Raw genomic sequence first — 27,781 nt, 5'->3', positions numbered from 1 at the left:
GAGTTGAGCTGCATTCATCCATTATGTAAACACACGTTCATGTTTTTCATGGAGACCACAAGGAAGAAAAATCATTACGTTTATCGTGACGAATGGAAAGCTGCTTAGTATAGATTTAACAAGGGGGGGGTCCTGGGAGTCCCTCTGCCAGACATTAGTCCTGGTTACGAGAGACTTACCCAGAGTCTTTAGCTCACTATCTTTCACAGAGAAGAAATATCCCAAACATATCAGTCTTTGTCCTGCCCTGGGGCAGTCCAGCACCGAAATGCGAGGCAATTCTCCTCTGAACAAGAGTACCAACAGAAACCCCAGACACGTGTTTCGGTCTGGTTGGACCTCATCAGTAGGGTGGATCTGTGCCTCTCTAAGAATAGTGAGCAAGGGGTCCACGTCTGGATTCCCCTAGTAACTTAGGGTGAGACCCAAAGTTACTTAAATATGCAGATTTAACAAGGGGGGGTCCTGGGAGTCCCTCTGCCAGACATTAGTCCTGGTTACGAGAGACTTACCCAGAGTCTTTAGCTCACTATCTTTCACAGAGAAGAAATATCCCAAACATATCAGTCTTTGTCCTGCCCTGGGGCAGTCCAGCACCGAAATGCGAGGCAATTCTCCTCTGAACAAGCTCATCAGTAGGGTGGATCTGTGCCTCTCTAAGAATAGTGAGCAAGGGGACCACGTCTGGATTCCCCTAGTAACTTAGGGTGAGACCCAAAGTTACTTAAATATGCAGATTTAACAAGGGGAGGTCCTGGAGAATTGCCTAGCATTTCGGTGCTGGACTGCCCCAGGGCAGGACAAAGACTGATATGTTTAGGATATTTCTTCTCTGTAAAAGATAGTGAGCTAAAGACTCTGGGTAAGTCTCTCGCAACCAGGACTAATGTCTGGCAGAGGGACTCCCAGGACCCCCCTTGTTAATCTGAAGCTGCTTAGTATGACATGGTCATGTCAGCACTGCCTTTCAGAATACCTATGTTTCATAGTAGTCGTTGCACACGTGTTAGGAACATTAAACCAGGCATGCTTTTAACTGTGGGTACAAGCTGTTTCTTCAATGGCATTTGCAAAAGGAGGTCAGGCAAGTTGGGGGTTTTAAAATGCAATATTTCAATACAGGCTAGCTGTATTAGATTATATTTGAGAGGTTGTGGATATGGATCTTAGATTCTGAGTAGACGTTGGTTCCAAAAGTGGTCCTGAATTTTAAAGCGGGTTAGTATAACAATAGCGATCAGGAAATGGCCACGTTCTGCAAGCGGTCTTCTTACCCTACTTTAGTAGTGGAAATCTACGCACACATATTGGGGTCCAAAATGGAACAAAAATAAACTTCCAGCTAAATAACAAAAAATAATGCTTTATTAGGAAAACACATTTAAAACTACAACACACAAATATGGAAAAATACAAAGCAACATTTGAGGAGGAAATTGCAAAGAGGACCACATTTTAACTTAATGTCTTCAAGTGCCATTGTGTTAAGTGCAGACTGTTGGTACAGTTGCAGAGCTATGCAGGACTCTGTCCATGCTCTATAATGTGAACACCTGTGAGCAAATACATCATATTACAATATAAATAGTTTAGGCAACAAATAACACGACCACGATTTGAAAATACTAAGAATATTATTCTGCCAACTGTGCAGACTGCAAATGCATTTCACTTACGCAGCTATTAGGGCTAATGCGCCAAAGTTATTGAAACACACACGACTAAAGAATATTTCCTGAAATCCTTTCCCAAAAAATGCCATCAAGAAATAAATAGGCTATTGGTTTAATGTGTTATTTGGATGAAGGATTGTTTAGGTTAGATTGCACCAGGATAATAATAATTTAATAATAATATTAATATCAAATAGGATCACAGAACTTTGAGGAAGCATGCAATATTGTATCATGGATCGGTAGCGGTAGACATTCTGCTTCGTTGATCGGCTAAATAGGTGAAGACACTGGATTCACTGACCGAGCGGCTATCAGAAGACAAAAAATATATATATTTTTTTTTTCACTAAATCAATAATGGATGAATAATTCCCCAGAATTCCCATCTAAGTCATGGCAATTATGATCCATCTTGTTAAGTGCAATATATCTTTTAGAGCTGAACAACTTTGGCGTGTTTTGTCTTTTGAACAATGATTAGGCGCCTTTGTCTGTCTACTGCTATGACACGGGGACACTCATCTGAACTCTTTGCAAACAATGCAACACGGCCAAATACACCATCAGGGGTGAACTCTAGAACCCTGTTCTGGTCAACCACAAATATATTATCATTCCCATCCACACAGACACAGAAAGGATCCCTCAGCAGTGGTGTGGAATTGTCCAAGATATTCACAATACCACCCGACTTCTGAAAGAGAACTACTGTCTTCTTTAAGAAGTCTGAGACAATAAACACTTCCCGACTGGTGACAGCAACAAAGAGGAATTTACCTCCCTGGTAACCCACAGGTTCAACTCTGCCCAAACAATGCCCAGACACTTCGTACAGGGCAAGGGAGCAATGAGTACCCTCACTAACCACTACATAGCTTGACTTGTAGGAAGTAATCGCATACTGCACCTGGTTACCTCGTAGTTTGACATTATGGAGCTGTTTACCCCCTAAAGTCATAAAGATAAGGTAAGATCCAGCAGAACAAACAAGTGTGTTTCCACAAACGGTAATGCCACATGGCGGTGGTTGGCCATGCAGCTCTGGCAAGAAGAAACGTTTGGAAAGATGCCCATCACTGGAGAATATCTTTATGTCATCATTATGACCATCTGCCATGAGAATACCACCTGATTTAAGAACAGTGACACCAGTTATTTTCGACATGCCTAAATGTGAGAAATGGTTTAGAGGAAAAGTGAAAATGTGCTCTGGTAAGGCCTTTTCAGGTGGGGCCGCCCAGCTCAAAACCCAGTTATAGTCGTTCTCTAATGAACCTTCATCAAATGGGTCCGAATCATAGCTATCACCAAAATATTGGTCACTACCATAGCTAGCAAATAAGTATTCTGATTCTGAGGGAAACCTATCTAACCAAGAAAAAGTTTCATCAAATGGCATATTTTCCTCACTCGACAATGTGCTGCATCTATGCGATTCTGCCCCAGTGGAAAGTTCCTCATGTGTTTCTAAATCAGAAGCAGAGGCCTCAACATCTCCAGTGGATGAAGTGTCCTCAGTTTGCCAAGAGTCACTCGAGACAAATGTGTCCTCTGTTGGTGAGCAGGCATGGCCAGTGCTAATATTTGGACCAACGGGCTGATTTCCTCCAGGGAGCAAAGTGTGTCCAGGCAATCCATTCCCAAAGTCTGAACGAGTCTCGCCATTTCCATTTTTCAACTCTAGTTTGAAAAATTGAATGTTGGGAATTTCTTTTTCATCCAAGATGAGAATTAGTTTGGGAATATGTATTTGTAGCTTCTGGGGGGTGTGTACTTTCAAATCCTGAACCAAATCCCTCAATATACCCTCCATGCCGATTCGGTTACGTCCTTTTCCCATTTCCATTAACTTTAACGAAAAGTCTCTCGTGTTGATGGCCTGGTCACTTTGCCTTTGAAGGTCCTGTTCCAATGATGCAAAGGTTTCCGTGTTCTTATTCGTTATCTGGTCCAGTATTCCATACGCTTTAGATTCGAGGCTTATGAGGTGAACGGAAGCTTTCTTAATATATCTGCCAATGTCGAGACGAATATTTTCAGCTGCATCCCTAAACATTTCAAACTCTTCGGCAATTGAATGCTTGATGTCACAAACGTGCTTTATATTTAATTCCAATCCATCAATCAATTTCTTCATTTCAGACTGGCACTTTTTTAACGTGGCAGTCATTGTCGATACAGAATGGTTAAGGTGGCCTTTTCGGCGACACTCCCTGCAGACTGGTAATCTGCAGGTGTCACAAAAAAAACTCATGGGTTTCTGCTGGTGTTCTTGGCAGCACAGCTCTGGTTTAATTCCCTGAGAACAGTGAGTTTTGATACACGTTTCACATAGGAATTCAGAGGTGTCTGCGCTGTTCACACCGCTAGATGGAGCCTTCTGGGATGAGGAACAGACCGTGCAATTTCGTTTCTCAACAGGTTTTGATTTGAACACCTCTAGGAGACTGTTTATGAAGAAGTTGGTCTTAAGGCTGGCAACACCCATTTCAACCTTCGCCCGGCATTCCGGGCAATGGAGGGAACCCGTCTTCTCGATGGACTCGAGGCATGCCAAGCAATAACTGTGCAGGCATGGCAGAAGCTTTGGAGACTTGTACAGCTCATAGCATATTTTACAAGTTAAGAAATCACTGCGGATAAGATCAGGCAGGCTTGGATCCATTTCACTGTGTGAAGAAAACAAAAAAAACAAATTAGCTTTCGATTGTCGCATTGTTTTAAAATTGCACCTCGTGAAATTGAAAACGTGACTATTTCGAGTAATTAAATGAAACATTTTAAAAGGCTCACTAGCCACATTCATTATCAACGGCCAACGGCCTATTTTTAAGCTGTGGGAATCGTGCAACCTGGACACAAATCTAACACCAAACTAATCAATTTACTGTTTCAGGTAGCTTGCCATTTGTTTAAAAAAATAATACATACAAATCCACACAATCTTGTGTTTATGTTATGCTAAATAAATGCATGGTCTCGTGTTAAAACAACATCAGTCTAAAACAATGTCAAAAAGCAAACTAATCCAATCGTATATACAAATGGACACAAATACTACTAGAAGAACACATCCTCCCATAGAAAGAAAACCAACCAGCAACAGCACTGATGGTGTTGAACGTTTTGTATAAAGATGGGTTTGAATTCATCCTACTGGGAAGAAGGGACGTTGATGGACTTACGGTGGAATTTCTAAAAGAACACACCCGTGGCTTGTTGCAGATCTCTTGACATTTAAGATGATCCACTCTGAGTCAGAAAACAATAAAAGTCCCTTTAAGCACCTTGCCATGTTTTTAAATTAACAATGGGGAAATGCATTTGGACAAACCCATAATCACTCACAGTCATTGTTTGTTTATTAATTTGTAGTGCGCACCGGACCCTTAGGTAGCTGGGCGCAACAGAGTACAAGTTTATAAGGATACTTCAAGCTTAGTTACATAGTAAGAAGGTATACCTACAAGTATCACATGTGCATTTGACATAAGGAATGTACATATATACATACAGAGGGCTGGATGCAAGCAGGCGAGTAAGAAAGGCAGGGTAACTGGTAGTAAGCCAAAATGGGTTCACAGGCTGACTGGTGCGAGGTGCATCAGTTAGTCATGGAGGTCGTTAGAACATAGCCATTTGAGAGTATTCCACCTAAAGCTGTAATAGGATTGATCGATCCTGAGGTCAAGTGGGAGTGTGTTCCATTACTGGGCCGTCTTGACTTGGAAGCTACTTCCACCCCTTTTTTTAGCCTAAATCTAGGTATCTGTAGGCAGTGGGAGTTGGCCGCTCTGGTGGGGCGGGTCGAAGTTCTTCTGACTATTCTCTCCACGAGGGAATTGTATTTAGGTCGATTCCGGTTTTGCTTAGCATATAAAGAGTTTCAGGTTCAGCCTGTGACATTTTATGCTGAAGAGATGTAGCTCTAAATATTGGGTATAAAGAGGTCAGACACGTTCGTGCTAACCCCGCTTCAACACAAAACAAGTAGAACACTACTGGAATAGGTGAAAGGTTCAGAGTAGATCTTGGGAGGGCAAATTGTCTAAGTAATGAATGGCTTACAGCTGGCTGTTTAATATGGAAACCAATAATTGTTTGCAGCAGACACAAGATTAGATCAAAAAGCATTTTTGCCCTAAACTATCAAAGTAATGCAAATATAAAACGTTCAGGAGATGCATTTTATTTTGCATTACATTGAGAAATGCGCACATGACTGTCACAAATTGGCATCTGCTGCAACACAAACGATGCTCTGGTCAGCCCCATGGGTTACATTAATGGCAGGAGCATCACTGCAATAATAGGTCTCTTTTTGTAGATGTATGTTAAGTGTTTTTTACAGGTATAGAGCTCGTAGCATTGCAACTAAATAGTATTCCCTCATGTAACATCAGATTCTGCATCATGAATGCTTGACATATGACCGGACTGCCTCAGCCCCAGCTTCATTAATTTCCATCATGGACTCTCCAAATCATTAAATAAATAGCCCTGGTAGTCCTCATGGCAGCAAAGTCAGCAGAATGAAACACTATGTGCCATTCTGTAGGCATTTCAAAAGACCATGTCCATTACAAATACTGCGGCGGTTCAGAAGAAGGAAGCAGACTCCGATTTACCATCTTCTTGAAAGTTGTACTAACTTAAAGAATACATGCCTACCTTTCCCTATACTAAGGGGATTCCCTACCTAACAAAGCTAGGGTGCTAGTCAGAAATCAGTGAGTCCAAATCAGAACATGGCCATCGTACAAACTAACCTATTCCAATGCTAGCACTAAAACAAGAGCAGGAAAATGCCTCCCTTCTCCCGAAGGCTGTTTTATCACCACAGTCAGTCCAGTAAAGTATCCCCAAATAGTTATTGGTGATCAGTTCATAGGGCCTCATTACAAGTGTGGCGGCCACGGAATGAACGGTGCAGGTAAGGGACCGGCACCGCTCATTCCGGGCTGCCACATTACGAGTTCTGCAGCGGGTCCCGCTCTGGATGCCTGGCCAGACCAGATGTGCAGAACATAACCCGCTAGCAGTACAGGATGCTAACGGGCCCATCATTAACGGGCCTGTTGTTAGCATCCTCCCCATTCCCATTGAGCCCTATGGGAATGGGGACATACCGGGTCCGGGTCCCACGAAAGGGAATTACCGGGACCTCCAAAGTTGGAATGGCCCGGTAAGTCCCCTTTTGCAGGACCCGGACCCGAGTTTGGGGGAAGCCATGCCACTAAAAACGGCATGGCTACCTCCAAACTCGTAATGAGGCCCATAGAGTTCTGTTACAGGGTTGTTCAATTTAGGTTTTTTTATTCTTTCTTAGATACATTCTCTCTACTTTGTTTTTTTTCTGTACTTATTTTACTTGGAGTTATCCTGTTCTTTGTCCAAGGTAGTTTTATCCAAAACTATGAACTCCTGGACTTCTCTTGGCCTTGACACATAGCTCATAAACTCTGGTTTATCTTTGGCTTTTGCCCTTATTGTCTATTTCTACCTTCTGTTCAGGCTTTCCTTTGCTATGATACGCCTCGGATTAGACCTTCTTGGTCTGTTTGGAAATCAATATGAAAACTCCAATCTTAAGGTTTGTTCTAGTATTTTGTAGTATGTCAAGACTTTCTCCTTGACTGGAACGAGTAAGGACACTTCCATAACAATGTTCACTCACTTCATTCAATGACAATAGGAGCATTGCAGTAAAGATTCTTTCACTTCACTCAATGTCAATGCTTTATCTCGATCGGACGAGTATGAGCATTGCAGTAATGATTCTCGTCTATCACTTACTTGGTCTCCCGTTTTCCCAGTTACCTGCTGTGTGAAGGGAGAACATCACTGGGCTGTCTCTTTGGCTTGGGGCGTCTCTTCAGTTAGTCAGATTGGCCTCTTGCGATTCCTCCGTTCCTTTGTGTCGCTGTAGAGGAAGATTCCCTGGCATCTCTCCTCTGCCAGAAGATTCTGTATTGGATTTGGCTAGATGGTGGAAAGGTATTTGGATTGTTCAAGGAACCTTTGGTCCACCATGGCTCAGTTGTTGTCACGCCACCACTAGACCATTTCTCAGGATAAGGATGCCTTGCATCAGCTTTGGCTTTCTCAATGCTTTGGGTCCAAAACTGCACGTTGCGTTCAGTCTCGTCTTCGCATAAGTCTGCAAGTTTCCAACTCATGTGCTTTGCCCTTCTCTCTACAGTCTTCTCCCCATTTTATTACGTAGCCATGGATTAACACAGTGGAGTCCTGTATTCCTTTCTTTGTGTTCGTTCGGTCCTCTTCATTCCTAAACAGATCTTTTGTCTCAGTTATAAATGATTTTTCTTGTAAATGATAAATCAGAGTTTCTTCATGGCAACAACACATGTTTGCATTTTCCGCACGTAATTCTTTACTGGAGGTATTTGAAGAGCTTTGGATGGAAGGTTTCTTATGGAGTTGCTCACATGAATGGGAGTCCTTGTCCCCAAAGGGCGGGTGGGGTCTCTCCTTGTAAGGTCACACTTGTCACGACCCCTAGGGAGGGTGTTGCAGTGTGGGCTCATCTCCCTAGTCTCACAGGAGGGGCTACGCCTTGGGGAGAAGAGCCACATTCTCAGAATTTGTCATACTATCAAGTAGTGGGGTTCTATAAACCTCAATAATACTTAATGTGTCGACCACAGATGATGAAAAGCAGACCTAGGCATGTCTGACATGCAAGCTTACAATTCCTCACTTCAACATATTTTTTTCAGAAGTATGACAGGCTAAGGTCTTACCCATATTCAAACCTGGGACATGAATCCAATCTCTGTAGTAGTTGCATTAATCAATTGAGATGCTTCTGTAGACTTTAATGTGCTGTCCTACTTGGATAACATTCGCAAATACACAGGACTAAATTTTCACCTGGTAACCACCACTATCTGGCGCCCTGGTGATTTTCTCAAACCTTTTTCTTCCTTCCTGAAGAGTTTAAAGATATTTTGTGTTTGACTTATCCCCAGAAATCAGGCCAAACCTTCCCAATCCTCTGTCGAACTTGTCTGAAGATATATGAAGAGATTCAAGCAGATTTAAGGCAAGAGGACACATTTGCAGGAACTCACAGACTACCCGAATCTCCCAAGGAGATTCATGTGACCCAGTGTACAACTTTCTCCGAACATGCGCCTTGGCTCACTTAGGAATACAGAGCTATGCTTTCGAAATGGGCATGTTCAAAGATAATTTGCTACATGATTGTGATGTCATTTGGGGAGGCAACAACAAAGAATGTTGAAGTGTGGGTGGGTCCCAAAGAAAACAAAACAGTCTTCATACTGGGTTAAGGAAGGCTGCTATTGTCTGTGGCATGGCACATTAGAGCAATACAGTTATTTTTACTATAGAGATTTTTGAAAATAGGTTACTGTTTGGAGATTTGTTTCATAGGGGCCTTAGATGGTGCCTTTCTTCATATGGACAGGTTTACTCCAATTGTGTTGTGAAAATGCATCTATTTTTTGGTATTCTGCATTAGCCCAAGCACACAAATTCAGATTCCATTTAGGTTTCTTTGCTCACTTACCGGGTATTCAACCTGCATGCAGAAAATCATTGCAGCCTGAAAGGCTGGCAAACATGCCTCTGTGAGGAATGCTTAGCTAATGGAATTTACTAGCTTGGGCCTTGAGCAGGCAAACACAGACAGACAAAGATAAAAGTTAGTTTATGTTCTTTCCGGTCTTCTGCTTTCCGAAGCTAATCACACGACTTATGTTTATAAAACATGATGCACCATGCACATTCTAGAGAGGGAAAGCTAATTGAACTGAGCCGAAACACAAAGTTCCCTTTTTGTCTAAGACAAACATTGATAATGAGCACAAGGCATGTCTTCTTTTGCTAAGAACATGATGAACTACCTCGCTCTGAGAACAGTAAATTGTACAGAGATGACGCAGAGCAAGGTATCGTGTTGCCAAGGAAAATGCTCACGTTCTGTGGGTCATAAACAATATATTTTTTAAGCAGCCAAAGCTGATTTGAAGTGTTCTTAAGGCTGCCTGCCCCTCTTGTGAATCGCTCAATTTCTCTATGACTGTGGGCAGACATAGCTAACTTTGGTCCGCTTAAGCGAGAATAAACTCTCGCTACATATGTAGTTTGTGACTGGTGTGTCCTTCATTTATTTGCAGAGGTGTGTCCATTTATTTGCAGTAGCTCAGATATGGGTCTAACAAATGCCGCTGAGAGGGGGGCATATTCCGATGACGACCAAGGACCGGATGGACTGCCCGAGACCAGTGAGTATCGGAGGCCCCTGCAAGGAAGACTGTTTCACGCAGTCTGCTACTCATGATCTCCTTTTGCCTCTTCAACCAGAGGTCAGCATGGAGAGATTCCCAGACCAATGCAGAGACTGTTTTGCTTTTTGGGAGACCACCAGGCACGAAGGGGTTCGATTGAATTGATGGGGGATTGATTTTCGTTTGATCAGGTGAGTTTGTTTCAAACTGGAACTATTTGGATATTTTTTTTGGTTAAAATATTTTGCGCAATATATTTCCCAGGTAATGATCATTGTTTTTGATAAAAATGCCTGGTTTCAGTAAGGTGTCGACTTGTTGGGCAAGGCTTTGTTGCAAGAAAAGACAGCAGAATGACTTAAAACCTAGTCAGCCAGCCTAGGAGATGTAGATAAAATTTGTATTAGGAGCTATAGTTTTTAACAGTATTTGACATCACTAGACCAGAAATGAGGGGGATCTTGAGTGGCCTAAATTGGGAAGTTTGAAATAAACTTGAATATAGTATTTAGAGTCAGTACTATTGAGGAAGAAAGAGGCCTGCTGCCTTTAATGCGGTTAGGGATTGGCTGAAAGAAGCTACGGAACGCCTCAAAAATAGGGAAAAATGTGCACGCAAACACATTACCCAAGTTGAAAAGGCATTAATGCACTATCAACAGAAGCAAGATGAGGCTGAATAGATACGGGGTTCCAATTAGAAGTACAGAAAATATATCTATCAAAAGAATTACATGCATCTGACGAATTAATAAATAATCTGTTGAACGAAAGACGGGCACCTACTACCCCACCTCCTGCGTATGCTCCACCACCTGCTATGCCAGCACAGCCACCATTACCAGCACCCGATGCACACTGACGGTTGGCCACCACCCCCAATTACACAAGATTTACTTTTGCCATTACTCCAACACATTCCTGTAGCACCTAGCGATAAGAGAACTGTAACCAGTAGTGCGGTACCTCTAGCGTGGAGAAAGGTTTTACAGCAATGGACAGAATTATATATACATATTTTGTCGACGAAACCAGTGTTTCGGGTTCCTTGACAGATCATGGAGTTATCCCTGAGCAAAAGACTTTGCTAGAACAAAGGGGACAATACTCAGATTTGGGGTGATCTTACTGATTCCGCCGTCCCACATGAGTTGCTGGATTTGAATTTCTTGTCATGTACTAGAGACACACCATTGAAAACATGGGAGCATATGTCAAAATGATTTTCCTTTAAACGGGAACTAGATCAGCTGCACCAATTAAAATGAGATAGAAATGTACAACAGACATCCTACATTCCGATATCTTTTTTTTCACCATACCAAAAATGGTTGGTGAACAAATGTGCATTTGCACATCTCCCCCATCGACATTCATGACACTTTTAGCCAATATTCTCCCTCCATTCTAAGAAAAGTATTACAGGTTATGGTTGAATATTTGCAAGATGAGTGTCTTAAAAAGAAATTATGCTGTCCCAGAGATATTATAGTACTATACAAACACACATTTTGTAATGACACTCCGCTAACCTCGTTGTCTCTCAACCTAGCTTAGTCCTTAATGAGCAATCTTAGATTCCCACTGTGCAGCTACCCATGAGAGGAGTACCACCTACTCTTGTGACCCAGAAAGAGAAAGCAGGGGAGGCAGCTGCAACAGTTACCCCTGGACACTATCTCGAAATTTGTACATGTCCCTTTTTCAAGGCAGGAAGTAAACACTACAGTCATCCCTGACATTAAGAAGAACCCCACGGGGTTCTATAAAGAAATAGAGTCTGTTTTGCCCTCGTCAGTCTTTACCTTAGGAGACATAGACCTGTTATTTCCCCGTCATCTTGCCAGCAAATTTATGGAAACAGGTTAGGTCCATATGCAATGTACCCGTTATGGGTACTACACGGGCTGCACTCGAACTAGCTGATAGATCAAGAAAAGCTGTTAAGCTATTACAGAATCACATTGTAACCAAACTCAAGATGGTGCCTGAGAAGAGAATCATTTGGGATAAATGAACTGCATGCATGCAAGGGAAGACAGAGGGAGCCACAAAGTATTTTAACAGTTTTGAGCAAGTGTTCTCAGAATTCAGTGGTCAGGATTTTATATCTGAACCAGGAAAGAGATTGTTGATATATTTGTACGTGGGCCATTACCCAAAATTCTCAAATCATGGCCTCTGAAAGTGCATGGCAGACTAAGTCGCAATCTGAAATTTTACATATGGCTCAGTATTATGAGAATAGGGTAAACGATGAGACTGAGAAGATTGAAAAGAAAAAGGTGGACTTAAAAACTACGGTGATCTTGCAGCAAATTGCGAAAGGACCATGTGGAGAGAATACTCAGAGACAAACGTTTACCCCACAAATGGGGACTTTAAATGCAAACCAATGTGCCTATTTAAGCAGGAGGGCCAGTGGAGGGCCCAGTGTCCGATCCTCCAGCAGAAGGCAAATGGAATGCCAGTTAGAGGGTCGAGAGCATGTAGCAACAGCATACAAAAGCCGATCAGTTTTCCCAAAACCAGCAATAGGATAGCAACACAGGGAACCAAGATGAGCAGCAATATACTAGAAAAACAAATGTTTTTGACAACACTACACATACATATTCTACTGCAGATTACATTTTGTTTCGCTAGGACAGCCTAAAGCAGGGTCTGGAACCTACTCCTATCCCCATAGACCAGATGGGGCCCTACGTAAAAATGTAATTTGTGGATAGGGCGCATACTTTTTTGGTGGACACTTGAGCTCAAAAATGCTCTATTGACCACGCAAAGGTTTCAGATATTCCCCTGTCAGGGCAACAAAATGTATCAGTAGGGTTCTCTGGTACTCCAGTAGTAAGCCCGGTCTCTAAACCAGTACCGATTTCTTCAGGACCTTATGTCAATTTTTATTGTTTATTATTTGTAATGCGCCGAAATACCCTAGGGTAAAAGGGCGCAGCAGATACAGGAATTTGCGAAACTTAGTTACAGACAAAATATATACAAGCATGATCACAATAATAATGAAAGTAAGCAGGAATATATACATATATACAGTTAACAGTTGTGTATCCAGTATGTCCAAGTGACAAGTGGGAGATGCGGAAACCTGGCACAGTATGTTTAGACAATGGCTGTCTTCAGCCAAGACATCATCTTGGAACGGAAGTTTTGACAACCAACTGCGGTGAAAATCTGCTGGGATTGAATTTATTAAAAAGAATGCATGCATTGATTTACTGCTCTCCAGGTGGAGTGTACATGATCATTTCTCCCCAGCTGAATTCCACCTCACAATTCATGGCTTTGCCTTTACCCAGCGAGTTGCACCAGGTACCTGCACATTTAAAGTGCGTATAGTTTTAAAAAACGGTATTACATTGCCTCATATGCCATAGTATAAAGTTTCAGTTGAGGGTGAGCAAGCACTTAAAAGTATTGTCTCAGATTTAATACATCAAGGTGTGATAGAAGAAACCTCTGGTAGCACATGCAATAGCTATGTTTTGCCTGTTTATAAGAAAGGTGACAATGCCCTACCCTACCATTTTGCTATTGATCTTCCAGCGATTAACAAGGTAGTAGCACCAGTTTCCCACTGTTCCTGACATCACTACCATTCTGACTACAATTCCCGTCAATGACTTAAAAAATGCATTTTTTAGCATCCTCATACACCCAGAAGAGATGCCGTTCTTTTAATACGGCCAAACTTTTACCTCCTCTAAACGAGGACAGTACTAGTGACACGATCCAGGATTGTCTTTATGTCACTGAACAGGACACTAAAAAGATAGGATTGATTTAAGTGACACACGCTTGCCATCCCCGGATTGGATGTGATGGTTCCCAGATAGCACTTCTACTGCCGCTTATGCAATTACCACCTTAAACAGTTATTGAAAGTAGGAGAATTCCTCACAACTCTGCCCAGGCTGCAGAAATAGTTGCTTTGACCAGAGCGTGTGAGGTATCCCAGGGGATGGAATGAATATATATACAACACACTAGGGCTATTAAGAACAGAGACTTTAGTTATCCAATAGCCAAACATTTTTGGGAAACACATGGAGGCAAGCTATGTGACTTCTCATTCTTTGGGTTTAAACAAATAAACATTGGTCCAAGAGGAGGCAATAGAGAAAAACTGTTAAGACAACACGAGACATGGTGTATTATAGACTTCGAGAGTAAGACCCCTTCGGGACATAAAGATGAAGAATTGTACACCTTTTTGGGAGAATGATCGAAGCTTGTGCCTACAGAAAGATAGATCAACCAGCCACTTAGGGATGAGACTCATACTCCACACATCATGACTCTAACCCGTTAAGCCATTAAGTTTCAACATGTACAAATTGAGGGGATTGATTGAATTGCCCAACTATGATGATGATGTATGCTATTGCAAATGGATTTTCCTTACTGTGATTTTTTTTTTTAACAACGAGTCAATTATGGGAGATAGATGTGTACTATACCTATAAGTTAAAAGTGTGATCAACTGTTTCTTACCAGCTATGTAGTATGAAGTATAACAATTAATTTTAATACCTCTGTGCAACCGGTCAGTTTTTAGGGAGGTTTTTAAGCACCTGGTCTATGGCAAACATTAGAGACTCTGGCTATTTTAGAGATAACAGATGGACAGTAATGTCTGTTTTACAGACGATGTCTTGGAAGGAAATTTACTCTGCCTAAGTTCGTATGTGTATTTGGTCTAATTTTGCAACAGGGATTCAACACGTTGGACTTGTTCTCAACAAGTCTGGTTGAAGGGGTGTCAAATATGACAAAACATGGTTGTGCAATCTAGAGAGCTGCCACAAGGGGCAGCGAAAGCATGACAGAAAGGCTGGGTGGCTACCAGGTAGAAGGGTTGGTCCCACACTTACTAATGAGGATTCATCACAAATCAGGGAATAACATATTAATGTGAGAAAACTAAAAATGGAATTCATTTGTAGTCCACCCTTGCACATTAGTGGAATACCCCGGTTTTGAATGAATATTACACATTCCCGTTGTCCACATAATTAAGTTCATTGTTACCCACTTTACTGGAACAGACATGGGGAATTTGGGCATTATGCTAAGGATTCCCGTTGAGAGTATTGCACTATGCAAATAAAAAGGATGGTAGTCAAAACCTAATACTGTTCCTTTTATAGAGTAGCGAGAACTAGGTAATATGGGTGAAGAATTTACTGTGAACATTAGTTTGTACATTGTATTTGATGCATTGATATGTAACATACAAATGGATTCATATTTGTATAACGATGGGAATGTGTGAGAAACTTATGACCAATCTGTATAGAACGTACACAGGCAGTTATTTTGCAGCCATTTTGCAATGGGCCCAAGAGAATATGGTAGTCCTCTCTCTATGACTATGAACAACCTGAATCAAAGAGTATTTATGCATGCCGTGGCCAGGGGGGGGAACCATGTGATCAAGCTACAAGAAGTAGTGAAATGCGTCGTCCCGTTGTTGGCCTCCATTGTTTTGATGCCGGGCTAGGGTTGTAAACCCTGATTTTAAACATTTTGTGTAACCGTGAATGACATTTTTGTGGAAGGATACATTTTTATTTGATAATGGATGGTTCACAACCCTTTCTTCTCAAGGTTAAGCCCTGTATTGACATCCGTTGCACTCACACACTGTGCAGTGCGGCCCTCTTGGCGTATATATTACATGGCCACAGTAGTGGCCATGTAGTTATGGTTAAGTTGGTGTTTCCATGGGAAGTGCACTTTTTGGGCGGCTTATAACTTCGCTCTCCCTGGACGGATCCTCACCAAACTTTGCAAAAAAAGTATTTGCGTCACTCTGAATTCTTTTGCAAAGTTTGGTGAGGATTCGTCCAGGGGGGGGGGCAAAGTTATAGGGGGGTCCCAAAACTTTTTTTTTTCCCATAGACTGAATGGGAATTTTTTTTTTTCTCGTGTCTACAGCCCAAACCGCTGGACGGATTTTCACCAAATTTGGACCAGGAGCAGCGGCTTGGTCCCGAAAGCGTGCTTTTGCAAATTTGGTGAAAATCCGTCCAGTAGTTTTTTTTTTCAAATGACCAAAAAGTAGGTAAAAACAAAATTGGTGATATCTGTGGTCGGTCCGCGGACAGTGTCCTGATTGGCCAATCGGCTTGCGTGATGTTCGCGGACATGCAACGTGTTCGCTGATTGGTCGGCGTGGACCGGGAAGCGCGTCAGATTTTCGGTAGAGCCCGCCATCTTGGATTTGCGGTCGTCCGCGGACAGCGCGGTGAAACTTTGTTCAAAATGTGTATTTAGTAGAGTGTTGGTGTGTAGGAGTCTTTGGGGAGGGTGGGAGTGTATGAGATAGGATGAAAGTTGTGTTTTTTATGTGTTAGACGTTCTTTTTGTGTTCGATTTGTCTGCGGACATCACCGGTGTTCTGAAATGTTCTAAATAAACTGAATGGGGGGTGTTCTGAGGACTCAATATGTGTCCGTTTTGTTCGCAAGCAAACTGAAACTGTTCTAAGAACACTCGCAGTGTCCTGAAATGTTCGCAAATAAACAAAATGGGGGTGTCCTGAGGACGCTGTCCGTATTGTTCTCTGTCAAGTTGAATGTGTTCTAAGAACACTCGCCGTGTCCTGAAATGTTCGCAAATAAACAAAATGGAGGTTTTCTGAAGACGTTTCTAAGAACACTCCCGGTGTTCGTAGGGGGTGTCCTGAAGGCGTAGTCCGTATTGTTCGCTGGCAAGTTGAAAGTGTTCTAAGAACACTCAATGTCCGCGGACATTTAAAATTTCCATAGACCATAGTTGAAATGTTTGACTCTATGGATGTGATATGCTGCGAGGGTTGTTGCCAGGGCATAGAGTCCATTTGGCCATGCACCCAAGACTGTATGCTCTGGCAACAACCACCGCAGCATATCACATTCATATTTGCTTATAACTTTGGGTGAAAAACAAATGTATAAGGAACAAAGGTATTCGATACTATGGATGTAATATGCTGCTATGGTTCTCCTTATTATTGTATACTTACTGTTTGGTCTAGTAATGGGAGTCCATGTTTTTCTTGTTAATTTCTGTGATAAAAGAAAATAGCATGTTAGTATTAGTATTTTGTAATGACTTATTACATTGTATAATCAATATACTTTTTTTTGGACCCTCATATTTAGTAGATTACAAATCAGAGTACTGTGCAATTTGCTCAGTTTCTGTATTTGTTGCTAAAATCATTGGGTCTGTGGGAGAAAAAAAAAATCCATGTTGGATTAAAAAAAACCTTTTTCTGTTATGCTACAGTTTATTTGTTTGTTTGTTTTCAGTGTTCACTTGTTGTTTCTGGCTAATGCTTAATACTTTGGCTTGTTGTATTTTTTGGAGCAGTAACATTTATTTGTTTTGATATTATAAAATTTTGGAGCAGTTAGATACCAATTGGCGTATTCCGTCTATTTTTTTGATATATTTTAGTGGTATTGATTTATCTATTTGGATATTGTTAAATTTTGGGACAGTTCGAATACGCCAATTGGTATTTAACTGTATATGTTTTGGTCTAATTTAGTGGTATTCATTTATCTGATTAGTTCTTGTAGAATCTTTGAGCAGTTAGATAGCTTTTGGAGTATTCTAACAGTTTATATTTTTTTAACACAAGTTTACTTAGGGTTTAAATACAGTTTAGTTATCAAATTTTGGTTTTAAGAACATCAAATAAGCGTTTGTAAGATTTCCTGGTAATCTCTGCTTTAGAGTAATGGTACTATCATTACATTCAAACCATCCACATTTCTTTTTTTATATATGCGGTGTAGTGCCCTGAATTGGTTGTGACTCCTGCGTGGTAGATTATATTTATTGTTGTGAAAGTTTTCTTACCAAGTGATATTTGACCATGTGTGAATCCAGTCAGCTTGCAATTGTTTTTGGTACCATCTGCATTGTAACGTAGAAGCATTAGTGTTACGTATTTACTATGTGTTTATATTACTAACGTGGAGCGATTATCTGAATTGCAGGTAGAGCATAATCTACCATGGTTTGCATTTTGTACAAGTCGCTGAAATGGAATGGATTCACAATTTGGTATTGATATATATGAAGCGTTCACTGGGGATTTCTTCTTGTGTCACATTGTTGCAGAGAGTGCATGTATGAAATCTGAAAGATTTCATTTATAGGTATCTTTTTGTTTTCCAGTACTTGTAGCAAGTACATTAGAAATTCTCGTGGATCTTCCTGTGATTATATAATGAATTTCACCATTCCAGCACAGTAGTCCAATTGTTGTCCTATTCCAAAAACACTATACGTGTTGTCAGGATTGTTTGCTGCATTTCTGTGAAGTACTAACATTTGCAAACACAATGGGTCTGTAATGTGTAAGTAAATGTTGCCAACAATTGGTGGTAATTGAAATAGAATATTCATTGCTACATTTGCGTAGCAACTTACACCAACTATATTTGAGAATTTAAATAGTCCAGGTAGTTCTGTATCTAACTGCTTATTTTGGAGTTTGTCTTCCTTCTTTAAAGAAGTACTTGGTTTACTTTCCCTAATTGATTCTTTTTTGCTTGTGGTACTTGATGAAGTATTAGTTTCTTTTACACTCTTTGGAGGATTTGCAGTGACATCCTGTTGCATTTCTGTTTGATTTATTTTTCTTTTATAACGTTTTACTTTTTGTGGAACAGAATATGTGTTTAGGTGGGGGGTGTATAGTGAGCGAAGTCTATTGTATTCTAAAATGCAAGGAATATCAGCGTTTATTTTACTTGCATCAAAGTTGATTAGAAATAGACCGTCAAGTGTACATAAGCGTGATAGTGCTACATAGCTCATGCCTTCTTTAAACCAATATCTATCATTGCTTTGTCTAGGGTAAGACCTTGTGATTTATGAATCGTGACTGCGTATGCAAGAGTTAGAGAAAATTGTTCTCTGCATAAATACATATCTTTGAAGAGAAGGAATCTAGCTGTTGAGCGTCCTATCCTTTTTACTTCTGAAAGTTTGTCAAAGAGTATATTGACAAACTGAATTTTGTTGTCGCGTGGGTATGTTTGAAAGCCAAAAACTACCCAGTGCTCCATTAACTAGTCCTTGGTCCACGTCAAGGTTACGTTTAAGCATTACTCTGCAATTTAAGGATAATTTTAATATCTTTTCTAAGCCTGCTGTGTTTGAGATTGATTTTTCTAAACTATTTAGTCTTGTTGTGGCTTGGTCACACATGGGTAGTGTCATACCATGTACATCTAGTTTGTCTGTGGCGCTAATTTCCATGATTGGTTGCATTTCTTTACTTACCATGATTTCATTGAATTTGAAACAGCTTGCAAGAGTTGGCATTAAGGCCATGCAATTGACATTTTTGTGGGCTAATTGTTCCATAACATCTGTAGCACATGCATTATCGCCATAAAGTGCATTAATGTGGCTGGTTTTCAATATTCCTTCTGCTTCTTTAGAAAGTATACCAACTCTGATACTTTTTAAAATTTTGGCATAAGTGAGATCTGCAGATTGCTGCATGTTTTTTGTTAATTCTCTGTATTGGAAATGTTGCCAAAGGTTGACATTTCCAATGCTGCCAACAGTTTTACGGCAGAGTTTGTGTCCTAATGTTTTAAAAATAGGCTCACCTTTTACTGGTGTTAATTGAAGCAGATCTCCAAAAACAATAATGTGTTTTCCTGCAAAGAGCTCTTCATAGTCTGTTTTGAGTACTTCTTGTAATCTGAGGTGAATCAAAGCCAACATCAGGTTGGAGACCATGCTCACTCATCTATTAGTAGCATTTTCATTTGTTTCAACACTCTGCGTAATTCCATTGCAGCTTCTGCAGAAAGTTTGTAATAGTCTAATTTGTTCTAGTGTTCTACTGGTAATAGTAGTAATCGGTGTAATGTAACACCACCTATGTTGTAGGCAGCTAAACCTGTGGGGGCAGTGACAACAGCTGACAGTTTGTTGTTTGTCAATTGTTGAAGGAACTTACTAATGATTTTGATTAGGAATGTTTTGCCAGAACCAGCTTCACCACTGACGTACAGTAGTATAGGTTTATAATTATGGCAGGAACATTCTTTATTTTCATGTTTTACACCATGTGCAATTTGTTTTGTTACTTCTTGAAAAATGCTACTTTGCTCATTGTTTAGTTTTGATTGTAGTATAGTTAAGTCTTCCTTATCTTCATACTGACACATGGTGTTTTCTACTTCTATCATAGCTAATTCTATCTCATTTATTATTAGTGGTTCTCCCAGTGGTTCTTGGCTTCCTGTTACAGAAGGTTGACTACTGTCAGGAGTGTCCTTATCTAGTTGGGCTTGGGGTTCTTCTTCGTGTTGCTGTTCATTGTGCAACATTGTTTTGTACTGTGTAAAGTTTACATCAGTTATAGTGCTTTCATTTGCTTTGAAAGCATCCTCATATGAGTCATAGTTATCTAGTAATTCTTCTTCTTTTCTCCATGGTTTGAAGAGTTGTAGCAGGGACATGTAATATACTTCTTTATGTTGAGGAGTCTTTAATGAAAATTTGATATGATTAATTAAATTTGGTTTAGTGAGTTTAACTAAGCTGCCTTCACAGTTTGTCACTCTATATTTACCGTTTTTTTCATCAGGTTTCCTATTATTTTTGTATGTGTAGTTTTGGGCTATGTGGTATAGACACATGTTTTCCAAAGTATTACTTCTGTTTGGGTAGTATGTGTCCAATAAATTGTTTTTAAAATGTCTTGGCTTTTGGGATCATGTTTGGCTATTGTTTCTATATCTTCATATGATTTTAGAACTCTTTCTAGATTTAGCGGGACCAAGACTTAGCCATACTATATTTTCAGATTTACCATAAAATGCAGTACCAGTTAAACGATCAGCTGCTTCATATGATCCACATTCTCTATGGGTGAGCATTTTTATGCCCGAGCTGTATAATTTCTGAGATACTGTTTTATCTGATGACAGGTCATTTCAGAGGTCTTGGAGCTCTGTCTTTTCTGCTTTAGTTAAGTATGCTGTGACATATCGTGCAACTGCAGTAGAATTGTCTGCAATGTACTGCACATCTATGTTTGCATTCCCTAAGTGGGCAATGATTGCATTATAATCATGGATATATTTTTCTTCTTTTCTTTTTATGTAATATGTATTTTTAGGTGACTTACCTTTAACACTATGTCTAACTGAAGACATGAGGTTGTTTACATTTGTAACTGGTCTAGGGAAACCAAATCGGCATTTGGTGTAGTATTTACCTTTGTTTTTGTATTTGCGATGAAAATATTTTCCACATTTGTGTCTTTGAAATTGTAAAATTTGTGCACGAAGATCACCATTTGTGGCTTCTGATGGAATTTCACAAGTGACATATTTTTCAATAAACTGTAAAACAGTGGCATCACTGTCTTGACCAAATTTAGGAGCATCTTTAATCCATAAAAGCATGTGGATATGTGGTGCTCCTCTGGCTTGGTATTCTTTTCTCCAAAAGAAGTGTTGCACTTCTCCAAGTGGAGGAACAGTTTTATTACAAATAAAATGTAGCATAGCAATGAAGCGATGGTGAAAATATCTTGAAACATTAACAGGATCCAAAGAACAAAGTTCTCCAGGTGTTAGTATATCTATGTTTGTTTTGTTTTTATTTGATATGCGTAGGAAATCATGTAAATCTTCCCATGCATATTCTCCACAACCCAATGTAACAAACCAAGAGGGTGGGCCAAGGTTTCTGATCATACAACGTACATCACCATGACGTCGAAACCAGTACTCTTTAGTACCACGCATATTTGCTAATAGATTTGTAATATTTGATTGTAAAACCTTTTGTTAGACTTTTTCTAATAATTGTGTAGCTGTCATATTTTGAAAGTGTGATCCTGATTTTAATATGTGTGCAACTCCGTAACATAAAGTTGCTAGTTCACTTTCAAAGAGTAGGTGGAATATGTATTCCACATTTTGTCTAAATCTGGGATCTTCAGAATACATCCGTAATGAGCGGTATTCTGAAGCTGATATTTGAACAGGTCTATCATCATACCTTCCTCCTTTGCCAGTAGGAAAGAGTAGAGGAAAAGCACGTGCTTCTATACTTTTTTCCCATATGCCGATTGGCGATCCTTTTGTTTGACGCATTTGGTAAGTTTCCAGTGCATCTTCTACAGTGTCATTACAGTGCAAAGGATGAATTGTATAATGGTCTAAAGTATTTGGTATTGTAGCAGGATCTAGTAGCTCAAATTGACCAGCTTCTTGTGTTTCTTGAATTATTTCAGTTGTATCTTTCAAGTTTTCTTCAATATTAATTTCTTTGTAATATTCATTACTCTCTTTAAGATATTGGAAGGCTTGTCTAATTTTATATAAATCTACCAGCTGTTGCCATATTTTTTTGTCTTTTGTAGGTACTCCATTTACTAAGATAATTAAAGATTGGTGCATTGGATGTTGCACTCCTAGAGTATGCACATTTTCTTTTAGATCTAATGGTAAATAAACAACTTTTCCACAAATTCCTTTTACCAATTCAGAAGGAGGTAATTTTGCTGTCTTTGGTTGAAGGCGTATTATTGCTTGAAATGGGTGTACTGTTTGAATTATGATGCTCTCATATAAATTAAGTTGTTGTAGGGGTTTTGGTACTGGGTATAATTCCAAATTATTTGTGATAAGCACGTGAAGGAGTTTGGTTGTTGTAAGTTTTGTAGTGCAGTAACTGCAAAGTATTAAGGGCTCAGTTATTTCGTATTTGTTTTCTGATACAAGGTAGAGAGCTAATTGAAACCATTTAGAATCTTCATTGTCTTCCATTTTGTATGATAGGTCTACAGTTTTTGTGTTACTTTTATAAAAAATTCTACGGCAACATACACATACATGGTTTGGTACTTCAGCTGATGTACTTTTAAATTTTAGTATTTCTTTTTTGTATGTGTTTTAAAGTTGCCATGTGTAGAATTGTTGCTTAATTGGTTTAAAGCTATTTCATTCTGTAAATGGCTTTCACTTCCAAAATATTTTTTCTGGATATAGTGAATTTCTTCAAGTAGGTCTTTTGCTGTACCATGCAGAAGGATGTTATTTAACTTTGCTAGTGCTAAAGCAGGACTTTTAGCATAGTACAGTTAATAGACTAGATTTCTTATAGTTGAATGATGTGTTGATATCCTTTTGATATCATGGAAAGTGGTTTTACAAGTAGGTCCTGTAATGCAGGCCAATGAATGTCCTTGTAGTCCTGTGTACTTGCGCACTGGACAGGTATCCAAATTTTGCAGTAATTTAATTTTGATTGTGTCTTTGCTTTTTACATATTTATTGGAGGAATTGGCATAAAGATTTGAAACATTGTTTGGGAATGTTGACGTGCATGGCCATTTGTACACTAGACGTTCTGATTCAGTTGGAGGGGTAATTCTAAGTTTTCAGGGCATATTTTTGTAAGGAGTACTTTTTGTTCCATTATGGTATTATTAACTTTTTCATAACCTCGACCACTGCTATGTATGGCAATTATATTTGTTTGCTTTTGTTTGTATGCTTCTTCATTAAAATATGGTTCTGTGCTCGTAGTGTGATTCCATTCACCTCTGCAGATACTAAAGAAGTTCTTTCTGTTGACATTTCGCTTATTGAGAAGTCTTTTTTGTAATTTAGTTATTAGTTTTGTTAGTGGTTTCATTTTGTTTAACAGTAAAATAAATAACTTTCTTTTCAGAAGAATTGCACTGTCCATCAATGCTTCTAAGATTAATTTCCTACGATAGGTTTTAAGCATTGAACCTGATTTCTCTCATGTTTTCATAAGCTTTTGAAGGACTTTGTGACGGTACATTTTGGCTAAAATACTTTCCTTGGTATGCTTACTTTGCACTATATTAAAATTTGAAGAAGTAGTTTTATCTGTAGTGATAGCTGATTTTCTGTTAATTGTTTTTTGGTTTGTTTTACATTTTGATAGAGGAGGCAAAGTTTTTGTACTTGAAACCTCTTGTGTTTCACTAAATGACTATTAGCTGTTTTGTTTCAACTTTTTTTTACAAATTCTGCTAGAGATGGATGCTTATGTTGGACACTTATTTTCATTTGCTCTACTTTTGCGTTGCTTTCTACGGACTTGACTTTTGGTAGGCATTCTTTAGGGTCTGTTGAAAAAATAAAGAAGATATGGGTTGGGGTGTTATGGAATGTATGTGTGCATGAGTGTTTGAGTAAGATGATAAAGATGTATGTAATGGTGTGTGATTGTGCATTGGGAACTACATAGGGATAGGTATTCTTGAATTTATGTGTTACTAAACCCGGGTTCAGATGACAAAAAAAAGTAAGCTACTGGTGTGGAAAAGTACAAATAGTAAATCTAATGTATACAATTAAAACAGTTGTTTGTTCTATAATATGAAAATTGTAGCAGTTCAGTTGGGTAATTTGTGTGTCCAAAAATAGGAATTTGTGGGCCATTCTGGCTGTAAATCGCTGTTTAAGACATGGAGATTTTTGGACAAAATAGTACACAATCTCTATTTTTAGGCACCAAAATAGCTTGTATTAATGTTATAGTATTTTTGATTAATAATACAAATATTATGGTGATATTCTACTTACTTTTTTTCTTAAATTAACAGGTAACTTCTTAGTTCTTTGTTCTTCGAATTCGGCTGCTTCTTTTCAGTAGACTGGTCTTCACTGCAATTGTAAAAGCTTCAAATTAGTAACTTTGTTTGTATATAGCACTGTTTTTAATTTAGATATTGATTTTTTTAATTGAAATCCTCAGTGCCTTCTTTAAAACCATTAAACTAATTTATGTACATAAGATACATTGCATCAGTTCAGTACATATGATATGTTCTAATGAACAAATTGCATTGAATGACTAACTGTAGCAAAAAAAAATATCTTTACTATGTCTTGTGAAATTTATAATATACCAGTGAATACTACTATTTCTGTAAGTAAGCTGTTCTAGGTAATAGCACCTCAATGTCATGTCTGAATTAAAGTAATTAAGTAAATAAATAAATACAAAAAAATATGAAATTGTATAAGTATTTTTTTATAGATTTAAACATAGATTTTGCTTGCATGCAATTTTGTTTGAATATATGTAGTCTATATATTTCATTTAAAAAATGTTAGTTTAACATGATTTGAGTGTGTGTGTATAAAGAAAGTAAATAGTATAAAGGTTTATAAGTGATAGTTGATTTTAGGATATTGAAAAAATACAGTAAATTCATTTTACCGATTACACAAGCTAAAAGTCGGTTTGAAAATGTGTTCATCTACTGTACAGAAAATATGCATACCTGAAGTTTGTGTTCATGCATATGGATATGCATGGAGCTGCAAGTAGAAATCTTGGCGACTTGTAAAGTATTTCTGGTAGATGGTGCTTGCCAATGATATGACACTTGTACTCAGAGATTCACAGTACATTTGCAGTGCTGATCTATGATGATGCAGTTAGATCTAGAGGTCTTGAATGTGATTGGTGCATGGCCATGTGATTTTTTAGCTACATCCAATGAGGGAATGGCAGTCAGAGTGAAGTGGAAATGGTAGAAGGGCTGTTCATGTTATGATATGTCCGCGAACATGGCGGTAGTTCGCGGACATCGGGAGTTACATCCGGGGATTTTTGGGTTCAGAAGTCATGCAAATGAGAATAAGCACTGAAAGGGATTGGTCAGGAAAGTTTAGTGGGTGTGTTGTGCCAGGATAGAGTTTCTCAGATACTATTTTTGCTGAGAGAACAAAAGATAGCTATGGCTGTGTGTTTCAGAAAACAGATTGTTTGGATTTTGGGAGATTTGTGGATACATTGGTTGAAGGTGCATGCAGAAAGCTGTGGAGTAGCTGTAGATCTTGGATTCCCACATGTGGAAGTACACTGGCATGGAGTACGTGGAATGAAGTGGTTAGACTTGCTAACTCTCTGTGCTACTTTGGAGACAGAGCAACATCCAGACATAATTGTAATTCATTGTGGAGGGAACAGTTTAGGACATGTGACTGGAATTGTTTTGTAATTTGCTATGAAAGAAGGACTTGGGAAGGTTATGGACATGTTTCCTAATTCGCAAGTGATATTTTCACGGATTGCGCAGAGACAAATGTGGCTTCGTTCTTCTTCATTTGGTCCACAAATGGAAAAAGCAAGGCACAATGTTAATAAGGCTGTTTGTGCTTTTCTAAGAGATTTTGGCATGTCCTCTTTTCACAATGAAAATATTATGTTTCGTAGTACATACATTTTTCGCAGAGATGGAGTCCATCTTACTTATGCTGGCAATCAGATTTTTCTGAGAAATGTACAAAATGCATTGCGACCTTTTTTGGAATTACAACCACCATTTTTGACCTACAAACGCCACCCAAAGGCTCTTTTTAGAGCCATCACTTCTTCCCAGAGAAAATTGGAATGTTTGTGATGGGGTAGCAACCCGATTTTTTTAAATGTTCTCAAACTGTACGCGGACTTCTAAAAAACACAAGGGCCCTGCTTCATTTATTTTCACTTCTATTTTTTAACTGTGAAAGGCGAATCTGAAAAGAGCCTTATTTATTTTTTTTTTTTTTATATTTTGTATTTTTTTGGTTTTTTATACACGACACACTAGGAGAGGAGGGGAAAGGAAGGTAAAGGGAGGGGGACACCAACCACAGGGATAAGAAAGGGCGAGCTGAGAGAGGAAGATGTAGAGTGGGTTTTATTTGGGTAGTGAGCAGATCTTCTCGTGCTCTGAGACGATAGTCTCAAAAGCACTATGAAGTCGCTCCCCCCTGCAGAGTACTGTGTCACAGTACATACATACAACTGTGACCCTCGAAAGGTAAGGGTCATCAGCATTCTGTATGGCCTGTGAGGCAGCTTGAGGAAGACGCTGTCCCACAGAGGTGGTCCTTGTGGTGACAGGATCAGAAACAGAGGATGAAGTAGAGGAAATCAACCTGCTACGTTCTTCGCAAGGTACAACCCTACGAATAGCCCCAGAGTGAAATGACCTGAGGTGTCGCTTCATATTAGTGATCCCAAAGCTGTACTTACCGTGCTTCCCACAACTGAGTATCATTTTGCACTCATTGCAGGTAACATGGTTCGCACGAGCCTTAGGAACATTACCATGAATGGTAAATAACCGCCACACCCAAGACTCACGTCTAGTGCGCGTAGTAGCGTTTTCCTCTACCTCATTCTCATCATCCTCTTCTTCCTCCTCTGCATCCTCACTCCTGTTCCCCTCTTCAGGCCCTTGGGGAGGTGGTGGAGGGGGTGGGGGTGGTGCTGAAGCAGGTGCAGCACCAGGTGGCAGTTCAGCAGCCAGGGATGCCATCAAAGATGCGATGGAAATTTGCAGTTGGCAGCAAAAATCGCTGTGTTTCGAAGAATAGCCAGAAACACAATGAGAATAAGCTCTAGGGTGTGGTCTTTTATAGGGGTGCTTGTGCGCGGTCCGCAGACAGATCAGACACAAAAAAAAAGTTTCAGAAGGTATGTAGAAACTCAGGATTACTATATGGGACTTGTGCCATGGTGAGATTTTATTGAAAAATATTATGGATTAATTGAAAATGTACTTTTAATTTGTTCGGGGACCCGAACAGTGTCCGCATTCAGAACACGCGATCAGCGTGGGCGCGGTCATATGATCCGTTCGCGAACAAGTCCGCAAAGGAAGCGCATGTCCGCAGGACACCAAATGCACGGAGATTGGCTAGCGCATGCGCGTTGATGTTCTACGGACACTGTTCGGGTCCTGAACTAATTAAAATTGCGTCACACGTGAAACAAACATTTCAGGACACTGCGTGT

General features: G+C 39.6%; 1 protein-coding gene across 1 annotated transcript in view; it reads right to left on the bottom strand.

Moving 5' to 3' along the window:
• Nucleotides 1–1,347: 1,347 nt before the first annotated feature.
• LOC138528795 (E3 ubiquitin-protein ligase TRIM56-like) overlaps nucleotides 1,348–27,781 on the bottom strand; it is an 88,293-nt gene continuing 61,859 nt past the window's right edge. Inside the window, exon 2 of the mRNA XM_069640688.1 lies at nucleotides 1,348–4,345. Within this exon, the coding sequence (XP_069496789.1) occupies nucleotides 2,110–4,341 (2,232 nt within the window). The 5' untranslated portion in view covers nucleotides 4,342–4,345 and the 3' untranslated portion in view covers nucleotides 1,348–2,109. The remainder of the gene's footprint in view (nucleotides 4,346–27,781) is intronic.

Source organism: Ambystoma mexicanum, chromosome 7q (assembly GCF_040938575.1).
Source record: "Ambystoma mexicanum isolate Mex_15411 chromosome 7q, UKY_AmexF1_1, whole genome shotgun sequence".
Lineage (NCBI taxonomy): Eukaryota > Metazoa > Chordata > Amphibia > Caudata > Ambystomatidae > Ambystoma > Ambystoma mexicanum.
The sequence above is the reverse complement of the archived record's forward strand: the minus strand, read 5'-3'. Positions and strand labels throughout refer to the sequence as shown.